This window comes from Anopheles gambiae, chromosome 2, assembly GCF_943734735.2.
Source record: "Anopheles gambiae chromosome 2, idAnoGambNW_F1_1, whole genome shotgun sequence".
Classification (NCBI taxonomy): domain Eukaryota; kingdom Metazoa; phylum Arthropoda; class Insecta; order Diptera; family Culicidae; genus Anopheles; species Anopheles gambiae.
Genome location: NC_064601.1, coordinates 34,095,083 through 34,119,936, shown reverse-complemented (window position 1 = coordinate 34,119,936; position 24,854 = coordinate 34,095,083). Strand labels below are relative to the sequence as shown.

Below are 24,854 nucleotides of genomic sequence, written 5' to 3'. Positions count from 1 at the left end.
GGTCTGAAACTCATCAACACTTCGGAACGGTGGAACAAAATAATGTAAATGATTTTTAAGTATTTCAAAATTATTCTTGCTTTTCCAATGGAACTAACCAGTTGTTTGTCATGCAAGAGTTTTTAAAATAAACCCTCCAAATTTAAGATGCTCAACAAAAGCATACGTAATGGATGTGTTTGATGGAATGCGGATTTCTGCGGCGCTCTAAGAAAAAGGGTCAAGCCATCAATTCCATCGCCCCTCTCAGCAAACACATCTGACGACAACTTGAGCACGACCGTGCAAAACGGAAGGCTTTCCTTTTCTTTCGATTCACAGTGATTGCCCTTCGCGGGTAGCTGTACTTCCTGTTTCGTAACGCGATACGTTATACCTATCAGCAGTTCACACTGTAACGGGTTTTCCTTGCTCCGTGCCAAGGATCAGCACGTGCTGTCCGGATCACCCGCACACACACACATCAACTCCGCAACAAGCTATAGACATGCTGAAGCGTACACTACGGCGTTCTTATCAGCGAACGAGGAGCTCGGCCATGAATCTCAAGGTGCAAAAATTGAATAGCCAACATAAATCAACACAGCAACCGGATACAGGAACGGGCAGGATATGAAACGGTAGAACTGTAGGGGCGTTTGCTATTCGGTTGCGTTCCCTCCACCACAGTGCTGACGATGACAAATGATCGTAATTTTTAGGGTGCTTCGCCACTTTGCTTGCCTCAACGCTAAACAACGCCATCCACTATCGCACAAATTTTGGGGGAACAATGTTTTTGGCACACTGTACATTTTGCTCTGCGGTTAAGATGCTTTCCGGGTGACATTTGGTAAATTACTGTCTTCAAAAGATGACAAAGACTGACAAACGCTGTCGACAGAAAGTTAAACCGATGGGCTTTTGCTGGAATTTTCCAACTATCCTGGGCGGTCGTGCTGTGCTGGTCTCAGTGCTTAGCAAGAAGCGCAAACATTCGAAGCAATTCAAAATCACAAGAAAGCACATGTGCAGCAAATGGAGCTGTTCATGAAGGTCATCGTCGTCGGGGCGTGTAATAAGCGCAAACGATGTACTTGTAGAGAGTATCGAACCATGTGGTGTTGTTGTCAAGTGTTCGCTTTGCCTGTTGTAGAGCAAACAGCAGAACGATGACTGAACGCAATGCAACTCATTTCCCAGCTGCGGGAAACAAATTCTAATTTTCCACCCCTCGCCCACCATAAACCGACCAAGGCGCGTACCCGCTTGATGGTCACATTTAATCAAGTCCCTGCGCCTCATTTGGCTGCGAGAAGATGAAAACATCGTACAGCATTCCAGGAGTCGAGTGAAGTATTTCCTTGCCTCAACACTCCATCCACTTTCAATGCAAACAGCAGCTTTTTTGTTGTCCTGGTTTTTTCATGCGCACTTTCTTCTCTGGTCTGTTCTCATCCGCTCTCTAGCTGCCGTCGTGATAACGTTCTTCGTCTGCTGGGCGCCCTTCCATGCACAGCGGCTACTGTTTCTGTACGCGCGCGACTGGCAACACTTCAACACGGTCAACACGTGGCTGTTCTCCGTGGCCGGCTGGCTGTACTACGTTTCCTGGTGAGTATAACCCTCCTTTCCTCCACCGTGCCATCCTTCTGTCTTCTGTCATTTTCGTGCATATCCGGCGTCTCCCCATAATCCCTACCAGCTGGGAGCGGACGTTGTTAATTGTTTTGCAACCGACCCAATGTTTGTTTGCCATTATGTTGGTCGGTCGAAAACCAAAGTTTGTTGACTCCGTTTAGATGGGGGTGAGGCTGACCCGCTGGAGGGTGAACATTACATACTGAGCGACCATCACTTCATCACTCGCCGGTCAGCTTTACGGCGTTGCTGACGAAGATGCTGATTCTGCGCGTAAGTCAGTGAACCTTTTTTAGTTTAGCTGAGTTGTTGGGTTGTTTTCTCCGTTGTGTTTGTCTCGTGCTACGCTCCGGTACGAGCCCGGATGTTCCTTTTTGTGATGGTAAACGGTCAAGCTATCGCTTATTTACCAAGGTCAGTCTTCTGTGTACATATTTTCGTTGGCAATTTCTTCGAAAACTGCTCATGTTGATGGTGATGCGATATATTTAGATTCGCTTGTGTCAATTCTCCACATTTCCTGGAAGTCTTCAAAAGGTTGAATAATAAAATCGCTTTTTATTGGATCCATTATTCCTCCGCCATGGAAGGGATCAGTTGCCAGTGTCAAATGGAGCTAAAAGATTTTCGATTGCATCAGAAAAGGACAATCAAAGATACAATCACTGTGTTTGATGCCGGGGTTCGATGGGCTGGGCTCGACGATTCGAAGGCGGCAAAGGCTGGGTTCCGTGTTTATTTTTGAACCTAGAGAAAAGGGACATGCTAATAAATTTGTTGACCTTGGCATCATGGATCATTGGAAATGCTTCAATCAATGCATAGCTTTCGTTTAAACGTAGTCGTGTGTTAACTTTTTTAGCTGGAATTTGGGTAAGGTCTGCCAACAATGAAGCTGTCCTAATGGTAGCGATACAAAACGGGTCCGTTTTTCGGTGCCTACTTTTAAAACTAATCAATTTTAAACTTAAGAGGGTTCTTTACCTCTGTTCAGTAATCGATCAAAGCCAGAAATAGTACAGCAAATGTTCATAATGTCAAATACAGGGTTTACCAGTCCAATAAACGACTGTCCACTTGCTTATAACCATATGTTTTTGGATAGACACCGCTCTCTACCACACGCCAACTAGTGTAAGCTACACTGTCCACAAAGTGGTGTCTCAAAAGACGCAACATTTTCAAACAAAATTAAAATGGCACTCTCTACCAGACTTTATTTTTGTTTCAAAAATCATTTTACATGCTCTAATTCCTAGCCACAATCTAGCCTGCTGCTTGTGGAGCATTGAAATTTGCTCGTTTGTGCTCCCCAAACTTTCCTTTCACCTCGACCGGCTTCAACGGAGGAAGTGAACGGCTTTATCGTAATGAATTTCTGTGGAATTTTCGCACCAACATTGCCAAAATAATGTTCCCAGCCCATGGTTCCAGTGTAGGCCGTATTCTACCATCGTTGATATTAATGATTACCTCGAACGCCAATAAACTTCTTGCGGCCAGCTACGAAGTCAAGAGCGCCCACATTGCCCTAATGACACGCCGTCTAATGAAGTTTGCTCATTCGGCGTGACGATGCATGACCGATTCATACGCCAATTTGCTATCAATATTTCCGAGCTGCTGCTGCTGCTGCTGCTGTTGTTGTGCACTTGCTGTTGCACGATTAACGGTCGACCAGATTCCCACCGAGTTCTACCAAATTGTTGTTCAAACTGGTCCCAACTGGGTGACCTCTAATCACGGATTTAGTGGCGCTAGAGAGCGGCAGGGTGCGAGTGAATGAGAATTTCTCACAACTTCGAACGCGGGCTGCGTCTGCCTGTCGGGGATAAACGGATGTTGATGTACGGTTCTGCGAAGTTGGGAACGGAATTGCGGCTTTACGATTATTATGATTAGTATTACCATTAAAGCGGGCAACACATCACGCCTTTAGTGGTACAGTACGAAATGGTACAGTTTCATTCACACCTGCACCGAGCCTTCCGGGAAGGGGACGATTGTGAGCGATAAGCTTCTGAGCGGTTTTATTCGAGACAAAAGTTTTCCGAAACTGGTTTTGCTAGAAGTTTGACACTCTATGCCTAGGATGCGACCGCTGGGGCAGAGTTAGAGGTCCAGTTTGATGTGTTTTTTGTTTGGTTTCTGTTTTCACACTCACTCTCACTAGCCCGATGATGAAGTGATTCATTTACATAAACCAATTTGCGTCCGGCGCAACATAACAGCTTTGCGTATTAACGGTCGCCAGGATTGTTTCCGGTTTTTCTGTTGTCACTTTCTCCTTCCCTCCACTCAGGGTAAACAGATGTGTGGCACAGATGTTACAGTACCGCACTTTCTTTTCTGGCCCAAATGCGGCGTACATTGGATCTACTTCTGCGGGTGTACATTTGTCGAGAAAAGTTCAACGATGAGCTAGCCATAAAGAGTGAAAGCAAGGTGCGAGAAGAGAAAAAAAAACAGCCGCACAAACGAAAGACAGTTTGCAAAATGAAGTTTATCTTTGCCCGAAAAAAGAACGAGCAGCTTAATCATGCAGCTCTGCTGCCAGTGGATTGTGTTTCGGATTTGTTCGGCACAGTTTCTCAAGCTTTTCGGTCATAAGCAGTTGGAACTTATTTTATGCCGTTTCGGTTTAATCCACGTGGCTTGTGCCAGATGTTGTGAAGTGCTAGGCAATAGAATTCGGTAGATAGAACTTTGTGTTTCGTATCGTTTCAGTTTGAGCAATTCTGTTTTCGTGTCATTTTCTCTTAATATTCGCACAGTTGAACGTAGGGCTATTTATTATGATGCGTATTGTCTAGCTGTTTTTTTTGTCCTCGTAAGAATGGCCTAGTTGACTGTATCACTTAGCTGAATTATCTTTTGTGTAATGAAAATAATTATCGTATTTTCTGAGGAGACGCGAAACGCGAAACAGCATTTCTTACCGAAATGAATTTAGAAAGCGTCGCAATGGCTTCAATTGTCCGAAATATAACTTGTTGATGCAACAGGTCTGTCAATGATCAATGATTTTAATTTTAATTTTAGTTTAATTTTAAGAACAAACAAACAGGCACAAAATAACACGTGCGCTTGGGTAAATCTCAGTACCTGAACCCTCCAAACAAACCGAAGCCCATTCCAACCATTCCAACGATCAACAACCACGATGACATCTCGTGGGCAGATAATTGTTCCAAGAACGCCACCAGCTTCTTTTTCGTGGCTTTTTGCACCCCAAGATCCAGGACAGCACACGGTCTAGCGTCATCCTTTTCACCGGTACGCCTCATCCTGCGCATCGGATGTGTTGATGTTGTCGAGTGGGAATTGTGCGAAAAAGTTTTCCCATTGAAATGATAATGAGATTTGCCGGAAATTCTACCAACATTGGTGGTGGCACGGGCAAAGATGGCAGGGTGGTACCGCCAGCCGTGTAATAAAGCTGATCGTTAAGCAACCTTGATGGAATGCTTATGGAGGTAGGCGAAGAGAAAAACACACTCATCACTCCCAAAAGAAACTGCTACATGTTACGAACATTTACGATGACGCGCTTGGGTTTGCGTTGTGAAAAGTAAGTTGTTTCGTACATTACAATATATTAAGTCATCATAGACGTTTTGTGACGGTAACATTCGATACACAGTCTTTGCAATGGCGTTAATAAGTGAAGGAGTCGAGTTTATCATTCAACTATCTAACTAACTATTCTGTGTATAGCGCTTATTTAACAACGTTTAGGAACAACTGTTTGAGGTTGAAGTTGAGGCGATGGAATCTTTCGAAAGCTTTCTAACTAACTTCCAAACAATACAAGGCTCACGAAAGAGCACCTAAATGTATGCATTGCAATCGACAATATTACGCCAATAGATTCTTTAGAGAGTATACGGCATTGTTTTGTGTTTTATTAGATTGGAAACTATTAATTAAATAGGACAGTGAAGCTTCGAACAGCTGACGTGTGAATGAAGTATAATTTTTGTCCATCTATAATTTTACATAACAAGTTTAGTTAAATATTTGTTAAAAATTATCAAATGGCATACCATGTTTTATGTATTTAAAAGTCTCTGTGAGCCGTCATATCGGCTCTCGAGTGTCATATTTGAAGACGTAGTTTGTAATCTGTTATCTTAAAAAGATATCTGATTGATATACCATACTTGCTGTAGATGCTTCAAAAGAGAGATGTAGGCAAGTAACATGAACTATCACCAGACAGAACCAATCAAACAACTTAACATTTTTATTAGCCATAATATGAAACATACCTTCACTAGCAAAGCAACTTTATTTAGCTCGTCTGTTTTACCGCAAACTGCATCCATCGCCCTACAATGTAGTTCTCATGTACTGCCATGCTCTAGCTAACACAGAAGGGAATTGTTTTGTATTGTCTTTAGATTTCCCATTCCAGCGAAAGCTCTAGTTGGAAATACATTTCATCCTTCATTTGTTCGTTTGTTCCTCCTTCTTTGTGCAACACACCTGCCACCTGGCGATTGTGGCGGTACCGTACACACATTTCTTTCCTTTTCTAGTTTGGTTTACGTGACACCCGTCCGTGCGAGCGGAATTTTCAATCTACTGCTCAGCACGTGGTGCTTGGAGCATTTTGTGTGTTGGGGTTTCGTTCTAGATAATTTAACGTGAATTGAAGCGAAGGTTTTCGATTATTATTTTTTATTATTATTATCATTATCTTCGGCAAAAAAACCAGCGACAAGAGAGGTGGGAAGTCAGGCATGTATGAGGATTAGCCGTTGGCACACATCGCGCTTTTTACGGGATAGTGCAGCGACAGCAAGCCAGCACTAGAGACTCACACGACCGTGTGTTTGCATAGTAGCTTCTGGCAATTTCCTCAGCATACTCACCCACCCCAGGAAGTGGCAACCGGAACCGATCTTTGACGAGGTACAATTTGGCATGTACGTTCCGCTTTTTTTATCGACACCATCCAACGCACCAGACGACGTCGGATGAACGGCAAGAGATAAGAATGGCACCGTGGCTTCATGCTGGAAGGATTAGAATACCCTTTTTTTGCTTTTGTTCGCCCCCCCCCCCCCCCCCACCATTCGTTCTCGGGGTTTATTTTGATCTTCCGTTCACCGGTCTCTCGCTAGCAAGGAAGGTCGGTGTACTCGTTTATCCGAAAACATTCAATTTATTCGCACGGAAGGGAAAAGATGGAAATTGCGTAACCATATCCGATGTTCGTTGGTGCAGGCATCTTTTTTGCTTTTCTTTTTTGGAAACAGCAAGAAAACCAGCTCTCGTTCCCCTTGTCACAGCCGTTGTGCTGTGCTAAGAATTGAACCATTGTCAATGTGGAATTATGCAAACGGGTTGCCACTTCGGTCGGAATGGAGATGAACGTACGAACGAATGCAGAACAAATGTTGAAAGGAATGTTAACCGAGTGGGGATGAATTGCGATTTGATGGTACCATAAAGACGCCTCATGGAAGTACTTTCATGGCGGGAGCAAGAAAAATGGAAAGATCTTTGAAAAATTAAGCACAACTTAATACTATTCCAATCATTCGGTTGACAGTAATTCGCAGCGAAATATGCGTGCCATCGATGTGTGCATTCGTAATGATTTTAGTTGAAAAATGCACTTGAGTTTATATTGAAATATGTAGGAATGAGTTTACTTTGTGATTCAAGCTAGCCATGATAATGAAAGTGACATTGACATGTTGACTTTATTGAGATTGTGAGTTCTACGGTCACACCTGCTATTACAGGCTGATTGAATTGTTTCAACAGGCTCTTACTTTCATCCGCAGTTAATTATACGTGAACTAATACCAAACGTGTTTTATAGGCTGTCTATAAATTATTTCTATTTAAAGATACTAAAAACTACTCGCTTGTCTTCGGGATTAGCGAAAGAGTGACCAAATGTCATGTCCTCAGCATCAATTTCGGGAGATTCGGCTGAATCGTTGCGAACATATCACTTCTATGGTATCGTCTGCAAATAAAATGAATTATTAACAAGGCTTATGAGACTCACTCTGCTTTGTAGCCATGTATTCATATTGATACCAAGATGCAGTGCGGAACACCTCGTCACTACCAAGTCTCTGTTATGTTTTTATGCAAAACAAATCTTCATTGAATCCCTTTGCATGGTTTCTAGGTTGAAATCCGTTACTCTTTTCCCTTACTACTTTTCAGACAAGGAAAAGATTCAGATCTGTAATAAATTTAAAAAAATTGGAACGATTTTTACAATAGCAATAGGTATATGATCATTACCTCTGCCTCAATAATTGGTGCCTGGAAAAAAAAGGAATTCTAGCGTTCTGCAAACAATTCAAAATACCCAGCTTAATATAGAGAGGATATTTATGACCATCATTATCCTCAAATGCTGCATTTTGCATCAATAATAAATTGCACAGCTATGGTAAAACTGTAATAACAGACTACACAAAATATCAACACGCTTCTGGCGGATAATTTTGCTTCACACAACTTTAAAAACAATCATCATCTCTTATCATACTTAAAGTGTACGCCGGTGTACGGGAACTTTGCTGAGTTCATTCACTTCCATCTGCCAGGGCCATGCTGTGAATCAACCATTTACATATGCTTCCACATGTGTTTGATTTTTATTCGTTTCCGATAGCACGCTCGCACCATATCGGAGAAAAGGTACGGCAATAGCGTATCGCCTTCGAGCAAACTTTACACACTAAGCGAAAACCAATTTGCGCTAGCCTTTCGTTCACGTACGTAGGTTTGGAGTGAGATTCCTGGCAACATGTGTGTGTGTGTGCCGGGCGTACCTTTGACTGCCGTCCCGTCCATCCACAACCACCCGCGACTAACCGTGCCCGGTGTGTTGATGTAAATTTCATTCCTACAGTGGTGTACCTACCGTCAAGCTTTCAGGAGGGAGAGTTCCCCCAACGCTCGCAAAAAGTATGCACGTTTGGAAGGAATTTGTTGCGGCACGTTCACACCAATGCCGCCAGCCGGTGTGCTGGAAATCCTTGCAAGACTCGTTAAGAAGCAGATCCACAAAAAAGGGTCGCAAGTGCACACGGCACTTTGTTCTTGGCGCCGGTACCGTTTGGTGGACGTGATAAAATCGCATCCCTTTTATTTACATTCCATGCTTAGCTCATCATCCTCGCATGAGTTGTGGATGGGGAAATACGGCCAAGGGGAGTAAACCGGAATAGTTTTAAAATTCTTCTCCATTTGCTGGTTTTTTTCTTTTCCTTTTCAAAACTCTGCAAAGCGATGGCCGACGGGAGGGAAATTTAAATAATGGACAAATTGCTTCAAACGCTTCCCGTGCGCAGACCAGTTTGCCGCGGGTAGCCCGTTTACTGTGCGCTCTTTTTGGAGGTCGCATGTGCTGCTTTTGGGGAATGGAATAACAATGAGCTGTTTCTTCGTTGCATTCGGTGCGGTAAAGGGCTCCCTATTCATGCGGAGCGTGTGTCCGGGCACTTCTTTGCACTCGGAATGAGCGGCGAGGAGCGAGAAGAGTGAAAAGTTTCTCCACTAGGCTAGGGCTGGAAAAGTTTTGCAATCGATTCGCTACGCAAAAACGGACAGTTAGGAGCATCTTCTCTAACATCGATAGAATTGTTGTGTTGGTTTCTGGGGCCCGTTTGAGTGGCGTTCGTAATGCGATCGACTTACATTTGATTGTGTTTGTATTTATGACTTTCAACTTCTATCGCCGGCCCTAGACATTTCTAGCAACTTTTCAAACTTTTCAAACTGTTTGTTATTTTTGGTTGTTTGAAACATTTCTCTTTTATTATTGATCAGTGAAGCAATGGCATGGATAATACAATATTTATTGCAGTAGAACGAAGCCCTATAAAACTTTATTCTTTTTTCAACGGCCATTCTGAGGCAAAAAAAGATATTTCTTCGGTTTTATCGCATCTTTTTAGCATCATTTTTATAACATATATAAATTTTTTAATTTACCTTCCATGTTACTGTATTATCTATATTATCTTCCAAAAAATCTCAATCATATTAATATCCAAATTAAATTAACGAATGATGTTTATTGGATTTATTTTTTAGTATTTTTTTGCTCACAACATGACTATTTATATTTGGTTACACTTTGGTGTCAAACGGTACGCGTTTTTATTCCATTTGGTTGGTTTCATATCAAATATTTATAAAACCTTCAATAACTCCATGTACCAGCATATTGAAAAGCGAATAAAACCTTACTTGATTAAATTAAATTAAATCAAAAAAGAAACGCATCCCAACAACGCTCCAAAAAGGTAAAATTGCTCTATTTCTGCACTCCCCTGGCTCAAACCAATTGCCAACTCTACCTTCAATCTACCTCGAAAACTTTGATTGACAAACCAACCAAGCAATATGTGCCATCTCAATAAAACCCGCCCCGGCGTACCGAGATTCGCAATAAATCGGGCGCATGGTGCCCGCTACCCGAGAAGCGGTACAAAGGTCGCGCTTTTATTTTCGCCAACGAGAGGGTTATGATTTTGCCCCGCGTGTGTGCGTGTGTGTGTGTGTGTGTACAACGTTCACGCTCCTGGGTGTAGAAAATGGGCAATGAGCATAAAATGTATGCCGTCTGCTTATCGCACGTTATTAGAATATCTAACCGGTAGCACGAGCTGGAAGAATGGAAAGTGGAGAAACCTACACAATTCACGTGATATGACATGAAATCTATCAACATTTGTGGAGTGAAAGGTTGCTGTAGCTTTTGATTTTTTTCCACCCCACCCTACTCTGCCTCCCCACAACTGCAATCAGAGGCCCAAAGCTAACAACATATTTGCGTGCGAGCAATTTTATCTGTACCTCGAGCCCAATTTTACATCTCCATCACAGACAGCTCTTCAGTCTTCGGTTGACGTAGGCTGTCCCGCTGCCATCAACAGTAACAGTATTCTATCTTTCCCTCTCACCCATTGCAGCACCATCAACCCGATACTGTACAATGTGATGTCACACCGGTACCGGGTCGCATTTCGGGAAACACTCTGCGGACGACGGCGCGGCTTTGGTGCCGGTTTCGCTCGCGATCAGTCCAGCTTCCGGGAGACGACGATCGACGTGAATACGGCGGGCGGCGGCAACGGGTACGGCACGGGCTACGAAAGCTCCCGACTGGTAAGTGTAGATTGCACCACGCAAGCCCAAAACAGTCACCCTCCCGGGGGGCGGCAAATGGATTGGCCTGGTTGTGGAGCAATGATTGTGGAAGCTTCCTCGGAGCCTTAGAATGTTAGATAATTAACACATTCCATTCGGGAAATGCGGCTGAAAATGCCAAACGTTTCGTAATTAGACGGCCTGCTAATTAAAGTGTGTAGGGATCAGGCTTTTGCTGTTATTGCTGAAGGTGAAATGTACATTTCTAAAACGTGAAGAATTGATTGAAGATATTTGTGCTAACGTTTCGTTCGATGGGTATTGTGCAAATCAATTGTCTTCAATGAAGAAGAACTATCTTTCGTACATAACGAAATGTATCGTTTCGACAGGAAATTGGTTTACAATATTGCAATTCCACTGGATCTATTTGCATTCTATTAATTAGATACAAACTAAGTGAATCAAAATTTTAAATCATAAAATTTGTGCCAAAAAGCTTCAAACGCATATAATGCGTTTTTGGAACCTTTTTTGTGATTCGGCCAGTATTTAATAAATTACACAGTACTTATTTCTTAAATGTTTCCATTATAAGAACTAATTAGAGCCGCTTTTCAAAAGCCCTTCCGCGATACATGTATCAACGTGTATCAAACAACGCCGGTCCCACAGGCCTGTTAGCGATCCACCTCAACGCGTAAAATGTTTGGTGTCCACATTTAGCATTAATTTTGCTCGTAACAGATTAACACATTAGCGCACAACGCGCGGGAGCTAATTGAGATGTTTTGTTTTTTGTTTTTGCCAACGACCAGGCGCATCCACCACATTATGAACGACCAGGCGCTTCCATCGCCGTTCGCTGAGTGGGTGGTGCAGGACGAAACGGGCGAGCTATTCGCAAAATCCATTATGCTCGCATGGCTTTTTTTGAATTTTTGGACGCTATCGTCAGCATGAAAAGCAGACATGCTACTTTCGGGGGTTATTGTTTTGTTTTGATTTTCCTTTCAGGACGAAAAAGCTTCTACGCCTTTCATGAGACACACTTATTATTTAAAAATACACCGAATGTTTATAATATATCTATGTTAACTTGCTTCATTTTAAAACCCCTTTTCTGTGGCTCTAGTGGCAACCGACAGAACAAAATTAAATTTTCTATCTTGAATTCTTATTATAACAACCTTATTTTAAAATGATTCCAAGTCCTTTCATTAATTTCCATTGCCATAAACAAATACACAAAATAAAACCATTCAACCCATAGTTTTCCCGATATCGTTCACCGCAATGACGATTCCTCCAATTCGCTCGTGACGTTTGCTCTGCGGAAGCAACAAAAATGTAACGTAAACCCGAACCACCCACTCGCGAAATGGACTTGTCGTTTTGTCATTGGCAAGTGATGGGTTGGAAAATTGAATTTAACAATCCCACCTTCCACAACGAGCTGGTGATGGTGCTGGACCGTGGGTGCGTGTACTGTTTGCTGCCCTCGCTGCAAGTACGTTTCGTTCCGTTTCGAAGGCAATCATTTCCTTTCTCGGAACGCAATTTAAAGACGCGATGCTCGCGTCTGTGTGCTGTATTGCGATCCTAAACAGGGAAGTGTTTTTGCGTGCATATTTCAATAGGGGTTGGGTTGCTTCATAAAATGATTACTATTTTTAGGCGAGCGGTACCGTACCAGGCTGTCTGTGGCAAGTGCGATAATGCCCAGAGCGCGTTTTTCTTCGGCACTCAGCTTTGAGCTCTCAGATTTCGTTACTTGATAGCCACTATCGTTTCGCACGAAGTCCTTTTTTCATGAACTGGTGGTCTGTTTGTATGGTGTGGAGATGTTTATTAAAGATACATCCGTTAGGGAATCTTATAATTAAGGAGAATAACAAAAGATGACATTTTTTTCTTAACCAGTTTAAGAAGACAGCAACTGCGATACAAAAAATCAGTGCTGCAAAATGTCACTGTCAATGTCATAAAAAATATGACTGAAACAAAATCGATATCAGCGTCACGTACTCATTTGTGATAATCAGAGGTGATATTCAAAACGATTGGTGTGACCAATACATGCTTCGTGACATTTTTGCAACCAACGCTTGGTCAGTCACTATGTCATGTCTTTTTTTTACAGTGATCTAATCTGCAAAATAGTTATGACAAATTCCGGCTTAAACAAAATGAATGTATAAATAAAAATAAAATAAATAAACGAGCTCTACTGTGATGATTAGAGGTGAGACTCAAACAGTTGTTGCGACCATCACATGCTTGGTGACATTGTGTGCAAGCAACTCTTGGTCAGTCACTTGGTCGCGACATTTTTAGACGGTGATCATCACGATAGTCACGGAGATATGTGGTGCTTGCGAGTGGTCCCAACAAAATTAGCATGGTTTCTCGCTCTGTTTCACCCGACACAGCATCACACTAGACAGAGCGAGAAAGCATGCTCATTTTGCTGCTTGGGACCACACACCAAGTATATTCCAAGAATGTTGTGATTATCATTGCGAGAAAATGTCGTGACCAAGTGAGTGACCAAAAATTGGGTGTTAAACAAAATGTCATCAAGCATGTGATTGATGCACCAACTGTTTGAGTCTCACCTCTAATCAGCTCAGTTGTGTACGTGAGCTAATTTTGGCTTCGTTTCAGTCATGAGTGTTGGTCATGTCATGACGCACTTTTATTGAGTATCAGTAATGAGCATCAAGCTACCACGGATATGTTTATTGATTTCGTTGGTGAATATCTCGTGATGCTCATGCGATTTTGCAGCAGTGCAAAAAATTAAAATTGAACTTAATTACATTGGTTGCTGAATTGAAACATCCCTACATGACAGTAAAAAGTAAACGTCTCATCAATAGCAAATTTCCAAACACTTCTTTGCTGCCCATCGACGTTGCATTGGGCAAATCGCTTACCGCCTTCGGTACGGTGATATTTTTAGACAGTTTCTTGAGCCGACCAGCAAGCACTCTACTAAACCTCTCTTCCTTGCTGGGTGCCAAAAATTGTATCAACTGAATTGAAAAAGCAATTACGTATCATATCACTGAAATATTACGCTACAACATCATTGCACCATTGCTTGAGATACTTATCCCTTAAACCTTCAAGCAAATCCCTTGTCCGTACGATTGCTTTCGGTTTTTGGAGGGTTTTGTTTTTCGATACCATCATACCCAAGGGAATAAGGTTAGTGGAGTCATCCCATTTTTGTGGTTCGTCTTTTGTAGGATTTTCCAGAAAAGTCTTAGATTTATGGAACGTTGTAGCAACGAAAAAAGCGACATGAAGAGTACCAAAGTACATCAATTTTATGTAAAAAATTTAACAAAAATAAATTGTTGAAACATTCTAAGAAACGCATTTTAACTTACGGAAAATGTACTCTCATTCAATGATTTTGGGGAAAAGAAAGTAAAAAAAAAAACATCATCATTAAAAACCGTTGCTGGTTTAAAATGAAGAGTCTGGTTTTTGCGGTTTCCAACTGCTGATTTTGAATATTAAAAAAGTTCAACTTTGACGCAAAAATACCATCCCACACGGTTGCCCGATCGGCACTTCCCCCTCCACCTGCTGATCCGTTGCACAGAAACCGCTACACCACCGGTGAAATCAAACCAAAATAATAAAAAAAAACAACACCAGAGTGAAACGTGTTGTTTGTGCGCCCTGGTGAAAAAAAAAACAAAAATGCCTGCCGCACACGTGAAAGTAAGCGAGAAACCCTATGGAGTACAGAGCTTTCTAAGAGAATCAACCTCCCCTCTCCCCCCACCACGCCATGGTATTTAATTCCACGAACACAGCATGCAGCAGCGTAACTTTTGTCCCAAACCGCCCAAACAACAAAGGCGAAAGAAAGCGAAACGCGTGCTTGCGCAACAAGCGTGCTTGCGTAAGAAAACAACCTTTAGGTTGTGATGCTTCGAGAGCTTTTTCGTGAGGATTCGCTGTTTAAAAAAAAAAAATACAGACACAGGTCTAGCATGCGGGCGCAGGATGAAGATTTTCTCTTTTTTACGTCTGCTCTTTACGTACGCCACTCACCAGCGGAAGGAAAGTGGTGCTGGAAAGGCTTTTTTTGCTTAAATGTAATGGTTGATTATCCTGTTTTTTTTTTTCTTATTTAACTATTAACTTCAACGTTTCATCCACTTTCAGCTACGTGCACGGTCGATGATGCAATCGAAACGATCCCGATTCCGGGGCACACTGCACGCGAACAACAGTATACGCTACAGTGACAACTGCATTCGCAGAAATTCCCTACAGGTAAGGCCACCATTTTCCCTTCAGCCATTGTCCCTAGACGGTTGAATTTTGTCAATTCATTTCGTTTCGAGAGGAACCATTCAGTTTCCCCGGAAGCGACCGAAAACTCCCAGCTGAAGCTGGTGCTTTTTCACCCTACTTCCAAGGAACCCATAGGATCATGCATCGGAAAATGCTGTCCTAGCTACAAATCGGCAGCTCCCTTTACGCTATTCCATTTCATTAGCGTTGGATAAGGATCGTCCGGTTTCAGCAGACTGGCCCCAGTGAAGGCACTTCGCAATCTCGAAACGCTCTGGTGCGGGTTGTTTTGCAGTTGACCTACATCAGCACTCAGTGCCTGCCTCTGCCAGATAGTTTCGTTTCATATCCTCTCGACGCATCGGCAAGTGGGCGGTCGATTGAGGCCAGTTTTTCGGGTGTGGTGGATGCTTTAATGGCAACTTGATTGGAAACCGTGCCGCCCTGTTGGCATCGGTTAGCCTCACCTCCCCCTTTTCCGCGAGCAAAGCGCTTGGAAGCCGCCAATCTTTGATCTCGTACGTATCCATCTTAACGAGATCTTCGGCGAGCGGAAAACAACGGCAAGTGGTACGAGGCGAACACCGAAATACTTTCCTTGTTTGTCTCTCTTTTTTGTGTTTGCCAACATGATCCATTGCGAGCTCAAACGAACTGTGTTATATTGTTATCGATTTGATTACCAGCGCTTGATTACAACAAAACGTTGCAGACACCACTACACCAGTACTATTGCGTTCCCTTCCGTTGTTTCACGCTTCCGTGCGTTGTAATGTAAGTTGTCTTTCTTCTGCTTCCCCCTCATCAGCAGCGACCCATCGTAAGCATCATACCCTGGACCACCGTCGTGTATTGGACGTACAAAGTAAGCACACAGACACTTGCAACGAGAAGGGCGGAGAGAAATGACTACTTCCTCACTTTAATCCTCTCAACCCGCAGCGCATTCCGATACATTAGATACCCGTGTTTTTTCATCCCACCCGGTAGTGTGTCCCTTAATCTTGACCGATGGGTCACCCTCAACCGTGGAAAGGATTGTGATATGGTTGCAGCAATACGGTAGCATCTGCTCTGCAGCATTTCGAGCAAACCCTGCTTCTTCCCTGTTCTCAGAAGTGCTCCCGACCAGCTGCAGATTGAAACGAAACGCTGCGTCGATTGTAAAAAGGGCAGCATTGATGGGAGCAGTCGGTTCCGGCAGCAGTTGATAGGAATGTGGAGAGTGTAATGAGGTTACCATGCCCGCACCATATCTCCGTCCTCCGGGCAGGAGAGTGATCGGTTCGGTACGTGAAAAACGATCCATTTACAACGATCCAGCACGTGATGCCAGACTCAGCTTGCCAGTCTGTCCTGTGTGTACTGATGTTGTCCGCGCTGTCTCCTCCTTCCCACCCGGTACATTCGTAATGATAAAGTTGTTTGCTAATGGACACCTTCCCCCGAGAAGAAGCTCGGAGAATTGATTGTGTGCCATACGTGTTTGCTTTCTCTGCCCGATGTCTCGTTGATTCGACAGCCCCCGTTATCCCATTGGACTGTTCTTTCCTTTTCCCCTTTAAAAGGTTCCTTCTTCTTACCTTCTTCTTTCGGATTTATTACCGTAGTAGTTGCGCCGTTTTCGATCCCAGACCGAAGATAGCAATCCTTTCCACCCAAATCTCACCCAGAAGAAGCAATTCCCAAGGATAAAAGAGATTACGACATGATAGTTAATATTATTTTCCCTCTCTTTCTCTCTTTCTCTCTCGTTCCCTCCAAACACTTCCACCGCGCTTCGAACAGATTGGCAACATGCCCAGCAGCCGGAACTCGCTGTCGCCCAACCTCACCACCGACGTGGTGGTGATGCTGGAGAACAATCTCAACGGGCGGCCCCGGTGCTACACGACGTCCGCCACGACGCTCGCCACGAACGTGGTGTCCAGCAACTCGACGGTGACGGAGAACAGCTTCAAGATACCGCTGATCAGCATTGACAGGCCGGACCGGTACGGTCCACCGCCACCGACCAGTCCCAGTCCGAGCGGGGACAGCTGCATCAGTATGGAGCAGGCGACGAACGCACTGTCGAACGGTGGTGGTGGTGGTGGCAATATCACGCAACAAAGTAATGTTAATGTTAATAATAATAATAATAGTACGGTTTGCAACAATAGAAACTATGAGAGTGCGACCGTTTTCCCTGCCCCGACGCCGGACGGCGAACCGTCTCCATCGTCCCCGCTGCTCGTGCTGCCAGCCATTTCGATAGTGCTGCAGGAGGACCACCACAACGAAGCAAGTGCTACCACCGAACCGAACCAGCCGGGTGACCCATCGCACCGGGAGACAAGCCCGCCCGACCAGGCTGGGGCCACCCCGCCAACGTTCCACTATCAGCCGAACCTGCTGGTGCAGCAGCGGTGCGGCGAGATGGAGGAAGCGGTCGTGCTGCTGACGGAGACGAAGCGTGAAACGTGCATTTAACAGTACTGCAGCTAGCAGGGCACAGTGAGCCGACACTGGGAGGACTGTAGGGCGCAAAAAGGGAGAGGAAGAGAGGGTTGAAACGCGGCGTTGAAGGTGTGCGCGCAAGTAGTTGGTGTCGCAGTCTCCTTCCCCGAAACACGTGTCACCGGCAAACACCCAAAGAAAGTAGACAAGAAACGGTCATGGCGACGAGAGTTTAGATTTGTAAAGAAGAAAAAAAAAAAGAAATACACTCACAAGAAAGTGATGGTACACCACGTTCTACCGTAGTACGTACGGAGAAACCAATCGATCGAAGCAAAGGTAGCGCGTGGCTAACGAAGCCAGAAGCGGGACAGGGAATCCGTGTGATCGATGTGCAGAAAATCCTTCCCCCATTTGCCCGACGTACAACAATGTGATGATGAGCTTACTATAGAGAAATATCCTGTAGCTGTCTTCTGATTTATTTTTCTTCTTTTTTTTTTTTTTGAATCTAATCTTCCCAAGACGTTGATGAATAAGGGTAACAGTTCTCGGTTTAACCGGAAGCACCGGGTGTAAGGAGGGATAATAAAAAACTAGCCAAACAGAGTGTGTATAAAGTGAAGTGTTACATTAGGATATAATAAAGTAGCGAATAGAGAGAGGGACAGAGAGAGAGAGAGAGAGAGAGAGAGAGAGAAAGAAAAAAGGAGAGAGAGAGAGATAATGTAGGTGAAAATAAAAGAGGAAACCCCCATGGAAATGTTACGAGTGATGGAAACGAATGGTACAAAATGCAGTTAATATCCATTTAAAACACACACACACAAAACAACTAATCTTTAACAGAAACGAAGTGTTAGTGTCTCACCCACCTGTCGAGATCATTTGCTTTAAGAGATGGATTTAATGTGAGTCTTTAACACACAAACTATTAGTGCATTTTTCGATTAGAATTTTGGTTAATTTCATCCGCTTTTGTGGCCGCAAAAGCAATGAACCAAAAACACATAGACACCCACAGTTCCCGTGTTGTTTTCCACTTCCGGTTCGGTTGTGACGCACACGGTGCCTGTATTGTATTGTGAGCGCAGTTCCACCTTCCCACCAGCATTGGAGATAAGTGGACCGTTAGTGGACAAACAGCGATAAGAAGCAGGCACAGTGGAGGGAAGAGGATTAGCGGCTTTAAATGATGACGGACCGGGCAGAGGGGATGAGGGCTGAGCGCACGTTGCTGCGGATGTGGATTCAAACAATTCCGGAAGTACATGCTCTCTCTCTCTCCTTCTCGGAAAGAACAAAGCAAAACGAACACAAAATCCCCCCACAGAATTCGGTCGAAACGAGGGTGAAGCAACGAGAGAGCAAAAAACTGAACACACCTACATAATACACTCCCAGGAACACTTACACATTTAAACAAACACACGCAATCCAGAACGGGTACAGAGATCTTCGAAGGATATGTTTGTTGTAATATGAGAAGAAGATAAATAAAAAGTTTAAGATGATTGTAAACTTTTTCGTTCGTCGGCTCGGTTTGTCTCGACTGGCTCTGCTTTTTGCGTTACTTTGGAGGAATGGTGCTTCCGGTGGCTAATTTCCTGCACGTGGTTTGCATGTTTGCTGAGCTGCGCCCTCCTGATTTCTTCTTCGATGGTGGATTTAGAGGATGGAAACTTTTTGGTCAAAGTTTAACGCGTGCAGGAGTAGAAGAAACGTTTCCGAAACGTGCACGGCCTAGTGGACGTGCCTGGGGAAGACGGCACAAAACAACATAAATCCACCGAAAAGAGGCAACCTAAAGGCAGCGTGAAGATAAGGAGCAACATCGTACCCCTGGGGGGGGGGGGGGGGGGTAGCTGAGTCCAACTTTATTGATTTCCGGCCATAGGGTCTATAGGGCGTATCTGTGTTTGTGGTGAGTGGTGTCATAACTTTTCCGGCCCTCCGGGAGGGGAAAATCGCATACCACCCAACCCAACCCCTAGTGTGGTCATCCGTCACGTGGCGGTGAGATGATTTGGTCTTTTATATAGCGGAAGTTTTTGAAAAAGGGCCAGCTGAGTGGCTACGCGAGTGAACATGATTGGTAATGGACGGTTGATAAGAGCAGCGTATGGTTGCTGTTTCCGCTTGAAGCACACTTCATTACACCGGGAACAAATTGGTTTAGTGATGCGATCGTGGATGAGAACGCTTTTCTATTCTCTCTCTCTCTCTCTCTCTCTCTCTCTCTTTTTGTTACCATTTCCACACATCATGACGCATTTATATGAAATGAATTGGTTGGGATATAATTAAATTACCAAAAACATTACTGATCAAACGGAATTGGATTTTTTTGTTGTAATATATACAGAGAAGATCTTAACTTTTCGACGCTAACAACGCACCTTTATTGGCTTCAGTTTCTGTTGTAATTTTACATAAAATCACACATTTTAAGCATAACCATGGCAAAAAAAACAGGTTTAAATTGTTTGAATCATTTCAAACGTTTGTTTTGTTTACCTTTGTTTTGTTTTTTTATGACGATCTCTGATCCAACGGTAACACCAAAATCGAAAACCCAAACACCACAAAAAAATCTTTACGCACCAACGGTTTGCGTTTGCTGCCACAAGAAATTGCAACAGCATTGGATCGCAAAACAAGCTTAAATTGGTTGACACATTGCTTGTTCATCTACGATCAGCTTACTTGCAATACTGTAATGGAAACGAACCTGAACCGTTTATGACGAGTGGATAAAGATAAAGAGAAACGAGGAACAAAACTCAGGAACGTAAAAAAAAACCGAGAAGAAAACACAGGAAACAGGTACTAATCTAGCAAAGATCGTACGTGGCGGCCGCCAAAGACTGCACCCCTCGGGCTCCTCTATCCACTGGATGCTACAAGCTGCAGCTGTACATTTGGCCGCTCACCGTTGTGCTTTACCGCGTGGAACTGGTCAACGTTCTCGAGTGCAAACTGGAACGATGGCAGCCCGTAGCCGCTGTCATGCTGTTGGCCACTGGCCAACGATTCCCGCCGACTGGTACGATACTTTGGTCCGAGAGCGACAATTGCATCCTGCAGCCCTAGCTCGGCGGCGGCGAGGAAATACTTCTTCGCCATCGAGCGACTCGGACGTAAACCAGCAAAACCGCGCGCATGAAAGACGCCAACGTTGTAGATCGCTTGCGGGTGTCCCTGCTTCGCTGCCAGCTGGTAGCATTCGAAGGCCTACAATCGTCAAAGTACATTGTGGGGTGTATTATAATAAAATTAATTAACCATTGTTAGGAGCATCATTACTCACCATAGCCATGTCCTTCGGGATGCCGTAGCCCTGCTCGTAGCAGATGCCGAGATTGAACGCGGCCCCCGCGTGCTGATGGCTCGTGCCCAGCTTCAGATGGGAAACGGCTGAAGCATACTCGCCCAGCTCCAGATTCCGGCAGCCTAGCTGATACTCAATCTCTCCCAGCACCGAGACCAAGTGTTTGAAAGCCTCTTCGACCGTTTCCGGCTGTTCCACGGGCTTCGTTGGTACGTCCGCCACCGGATCAGTGCTACACTGCGAGACAAACTCCTCGTGCGGTGCATTAACCGTCGGTTTTGTTTCGTTGTTTACTTGAAAAACGAAACGCTGCACCTCACCCCGATGTCTGTCGGTGTAGTCCACAAAGTCGTGCTCATCGCGAGGGATGAAAGGTGCAAACAGCTGTACCAGAGTGTTCCCCTGCTGCTGCCTTCCCGCCACCGATGATCCATCCGTGATCGATGGATTAGGATACGGTGCTGTAAGGCTTCCGCTGGAGCGCAACCCAAAGTACTGCGCCAGTGCCTCGCAATGACGGGCGGAAAGTTTACGCTGCTCAGCCGCCGCATGAAGCAGCTGGGAAGGGGCGCAGCGGGACGGATGATCAAACGGCTGGGTGCGACGATAAAGACAGAGCAGCTGGCTGGTGTACCAGCCACAGATAATGGCACTGGTCTGTGAAAAGAGGAATAAAACGCCAAGCGCAAAAATAACTCAGATAAGCATCTTATCATTAGGTGATTGCGAATTTGTTTACATTTAGATGGGCGCCTTTTTGTTCCCGTTTTGTAGAAGCTTTCCGGGTAGGCTTGCTCCCTATCGCAATGAGTCAGCAGGATGGATCGAACTTACCCATGTTATTGCCCCAAGCCAGGAGTGCTCGAACGGTGTCTGGGGATACTCCTTCCGCCGGGTGCCCTCCCGATCGGACTGGTTCGAACCCGTGCCATACTCCTGCTGCGTCCGATCGCCGAGCTCGTTCGGGCGGGCAACGTAAAGCAAACAGTAGCGCCGACCGTTCGCTTCATGTTGCCCCTGTGCTCCTGTACCGTCTTCCGGCGGGTTTTCACCGCAGAACCGCTCTCCTGCACCACAGTTCCAGGTGCGCCGTACCTCTAGTACATGGGCAGTCTTGTCGTACACATCGCGTATACGACGGGAAACATATTTCCACATCGCTTGCCGCGCTCACTGCTGCATCGACGGTAAGTGGTAACCGTGCCGGGCCCAAACTGTATGGTAGAGATTAGCTTTGTGGACCGTAAAGTGATGTAAAACTTTGCTGAAAAAGAGACTTGTTGTGGAGTTAGCGGAGAAAAACAAACGCGAAATATGTCTGTTTTCTTTTCTCCCCGTGGTGGCCTTGCGCTTTGACGTTTGTACAGGCTGGCCACACGTGATAACCGGTTGGACATCACGGTGGGACGCATTTTCAAATCGAAAGTATTAGCTAACTTCTTTACAGGGAAATCATTTTAATAAAATCGTGAACTAAATTTAAAACAAGAGATTCTATTTGCTTTAAGTAAAAAATATTTTAAAAAATTTTATAAACTGGCTGCGTACTTTATTTTCCACGTTTGACAGTACCCCTACCGATTCGCGACGCACAGCTGTCAAACACAAACGAAGCGTCCGGAAAAGTTAAGGACGTGCTTGCAAAACAAAGCTAATTCCGCCGTATTTCATTGAGAAAATACAAATATGGGCCACGATACAGAGTCAGATGGGTCAGGTAAGTGAAAGACAAATCCTTAGTGAGCAATTTGTCCGGAAAATTGATTGGTTTGTATCGCCCCTTGCTCTAGGCTCGGAGTCTGGTTCGAGTCGTGGTAGCCCGAGCCGAAGTCGTAGTAACAGCAGAAGCCGGAGTCGAAGCGGAACACCGCAAGTAGCGCCTACACCGGGCTTTTCCCTGGAGCATCATGATTCTCCGTAAGTCTTTCTGCTCAGTGCCTTTTAAAAACACCCATTCCTTACAACTGACCTTTGATTGCAGATCCAACTCGCCCCCTCAGCGTTCACGTTCTGGTACACCGACGCAGAACAGAAGTCGGTCGAATTCGGCCGGTTCACAGCGTTCCCGGTCCGGTTCCGGTGCCCGGTCACGTTCCGGGAGCCGGTCCGCCACACCGGGCAGTGCACGGAAACGGCATAGTCGATCGCGCAGCGGTTCTGGATCGCCCGCCGGTTCGCACCGGTCTGGTTCCGGTTCGAGACACTCACGGTCTCGCTCTCGCTCCCGCTCGCAGGGCTCTGGCAGTGGTCGTTCACGCAGCGGCACACCACAAAATCGTTCCGGCAGTGGAACACCAGTCAACAGATCCCGGAGCGGCACGCCCGCATCCGGTTCGCCGGGTTCGCCTTCGCGTAAATCCCGCTCCCGTTCCCGTTCGGCTCGTTCTGGTTCGGCACGCAGTCGTTCCGGATCGGTACAGTCACCGGTGAACGAAAAGCGAAAGCGTGCGGTGCTCAGCGATTCCGACTCCGATGAGGGTGCAAAAATGGAGGCGAAAAAGAAAAACAAACTCATCGACACAGATTCGGACGAAGAGGCAGGACCGGTGAAGGATAGTGGTGCGAAGGGCAAGGATGTCACTGCCGATGCACTGTTTGGTGACGCTGATGATATCAGCTCGGACGAGGGCGCCGGGGGAGAGTCCGGCCGGGAGCGGGATGAATTGGACGACCTGGAAGACGAACAGCGCAAGGAGGAACAATCTAGAAATCGCTCTAGATCACGTAGCCGTAGCCGCAGTAGAAGCCGGGACAGCGATCGCCGGTCATCGGACGAGGAAGGCAATCGGGACCGGCTGGCCCGCTGGGAGGAACCGAAAGAGCCGGAACCGGAACCGGAACCAATCCCCGAGACCCGCATCGATGTGGAGATTCCACGTATCGTGACCGATCTGGGGCGAGACATTCACTTCGTCAAGCTGCCCAACTTCTTGTCCGTCGAGACGCGCCCGTTCGATGTGGACACGTACGAGGATGAAATCGACGAGGAGGAAACGCTCGACGAGGAAGGTCGGCAGCGGTTGAAGCTGAAGGTGGAGAACACAATCCGCTGGAGGAACAATTTCGACCGGCAGGGCAATGCGCTGCGCGAAACGAACGCTCGGTTTGTGAAGTGGTCCGATGGCAGCATGAGTTTGCACCTTGGGTCGGAAATTTTCGACGTGTACAAACAGCCGCTGCAGGGTGACCACAACCATCTGTTCATCCGGCAGGGTACGGGTTTGCAGGGCCAGTCCGTGTTCCGCACCAAGCTTACCTTCCGGCCGCACTCGACCGAATCGTTCACCCATCAGAAGATGCTCATCTCGTTGGCCGATCGGTCGCAGAAAACGTCCGGCATCAAGATCCTCACGCAGGTCGGGTTCGATCCCGACGCGGACCGCAAACAGAACCTCAAGAAGGAGGAGGAAAAGCTGCGTATGGCGATGCGGGCGAAGCAAACCTCTTCCTCGAAGCCGAAGCGAGGCCGGGACTCGGGTGCAGGAATCGCTGGGAATGCGTACCATCACGACGAAGGTTCGGATGACGAGGGCGGCATATCGATTGCCGCTATCAAGAACAAATTCAAGGGTGACAAGGGGAAAGGAAGCGGTGCGAAAGGGAACGCGGGCATCTACTCGTCGGACGAGGAGGGCTCGGACGTGGAGACGGGCCGACGCAAGAAGAACATTGACAAGAAGAAGGCGCTCAAATCGTTGGCCGACTCGGACGACAGTGAGGCCGGGTCAGGTTCGGAGGGTTCGCGCGGAACGCGGTCACGATCCAATTCCGGGTCCGGATCGGGGTCGGGCGATGAAGGGTCGGGTAGCGAGAAGAGCGCCGAGGGCGGAAATCGTTCCGAAGGGGACAGTGACGAGTAGGTATGATAGGGCTTGCTGTACATTTCTATCAAAACTTTAGTAACCATAACTGATACAAAAAAAAGGAAATAAAATTAACATTTAGTTTTACCAGTTAAGTTCCTCATCTTTGGCTTTAGGTAATCTTTCCAAAGAAAAGATCCCACTCC

At 45.6% G+C, this 24,854-nt stretch overlaps 3 protein-coding genes across 6 annotated transcripts in view; 2 read left to right on the top strand and 1 right to left on the bottom strand.

The window, feature by feature from the left end:
• The window catches only part of LOC1273917 (neuropeptides capa receptor), a 53,821-nt gene extending 34,786 nt beyond the window's left edge, over positions 1-19,035 (top strand). For all 4 annotated transcript variants that reach the window (XM_061641579.1, XM_061641577.1, XM_061641576.1 and 1 more), the window contains exons 7-10: positions 1,449-1,593; positions 10,578-10,773; positions 14,944-15,054; positions 16,864-19,035. In XM_061641579.1, coding sequence (XP_061497563.1) covers positions 1,449-1,593; positions 10,578-10,773; positions 14,944-15,054; positions 16,864-17,547 — 1,136 coding nt within the window. In that variant the 3' untranslated portion in view covers positions 17,548-19,035. The remainder of the gene's footprint in view (positions 1-1,448; positions 1,594-10,577; positions 10,774-14,943; positions 15,055-16,863) is intronic.
• An 857-nt stretch (positions 19,036-19,892) lies between these two features.
• LOC1273916 (uncharacterized) lies at positions 19,893-22,216 on the bottom strand. The gene is made up of 3 exons (XM_312951.6): positions 21,680-22,216; positions 20,825-21,502; positions 19,893-20,748 (listed from the first exon to the last, which is right to left on the bottom strand). Exons 1-3 carry the CDS (start codon positions 22,001-22,003, stop codon positions 20,401-20,403), a joined length of 1,350 nt encoding a protein of 449 aa, XP_312951.5. The 5' UTR covers positions 22,004-22,216; the 3' UTR covers positions 19,893-20,400.
• Positions 22,217-22,414: 198 nt separating this feature from the next.
• On the top strand, positions 22,415-24,803 carry LOC1273915 (another transcription unit protein). Its single transcript, XM_312950.6, has 3 exons — positions 22,415-22,562; positions 22,636-22,762; positions 22,827-24,803. Exons 1-3 carry the CDS (start codon positions 22,532-22,534, stop codon positions 24,703-24,705), a joined length of 2,037 nt encoding a protein of 678 aa, XP_312950.6. The 5' UTR covers positions 22,415-22,531; the 3' UTR covers positions 24,706-24,803.
• Positions 24,804-24,854: the final 51 nt, after the last annotated feature.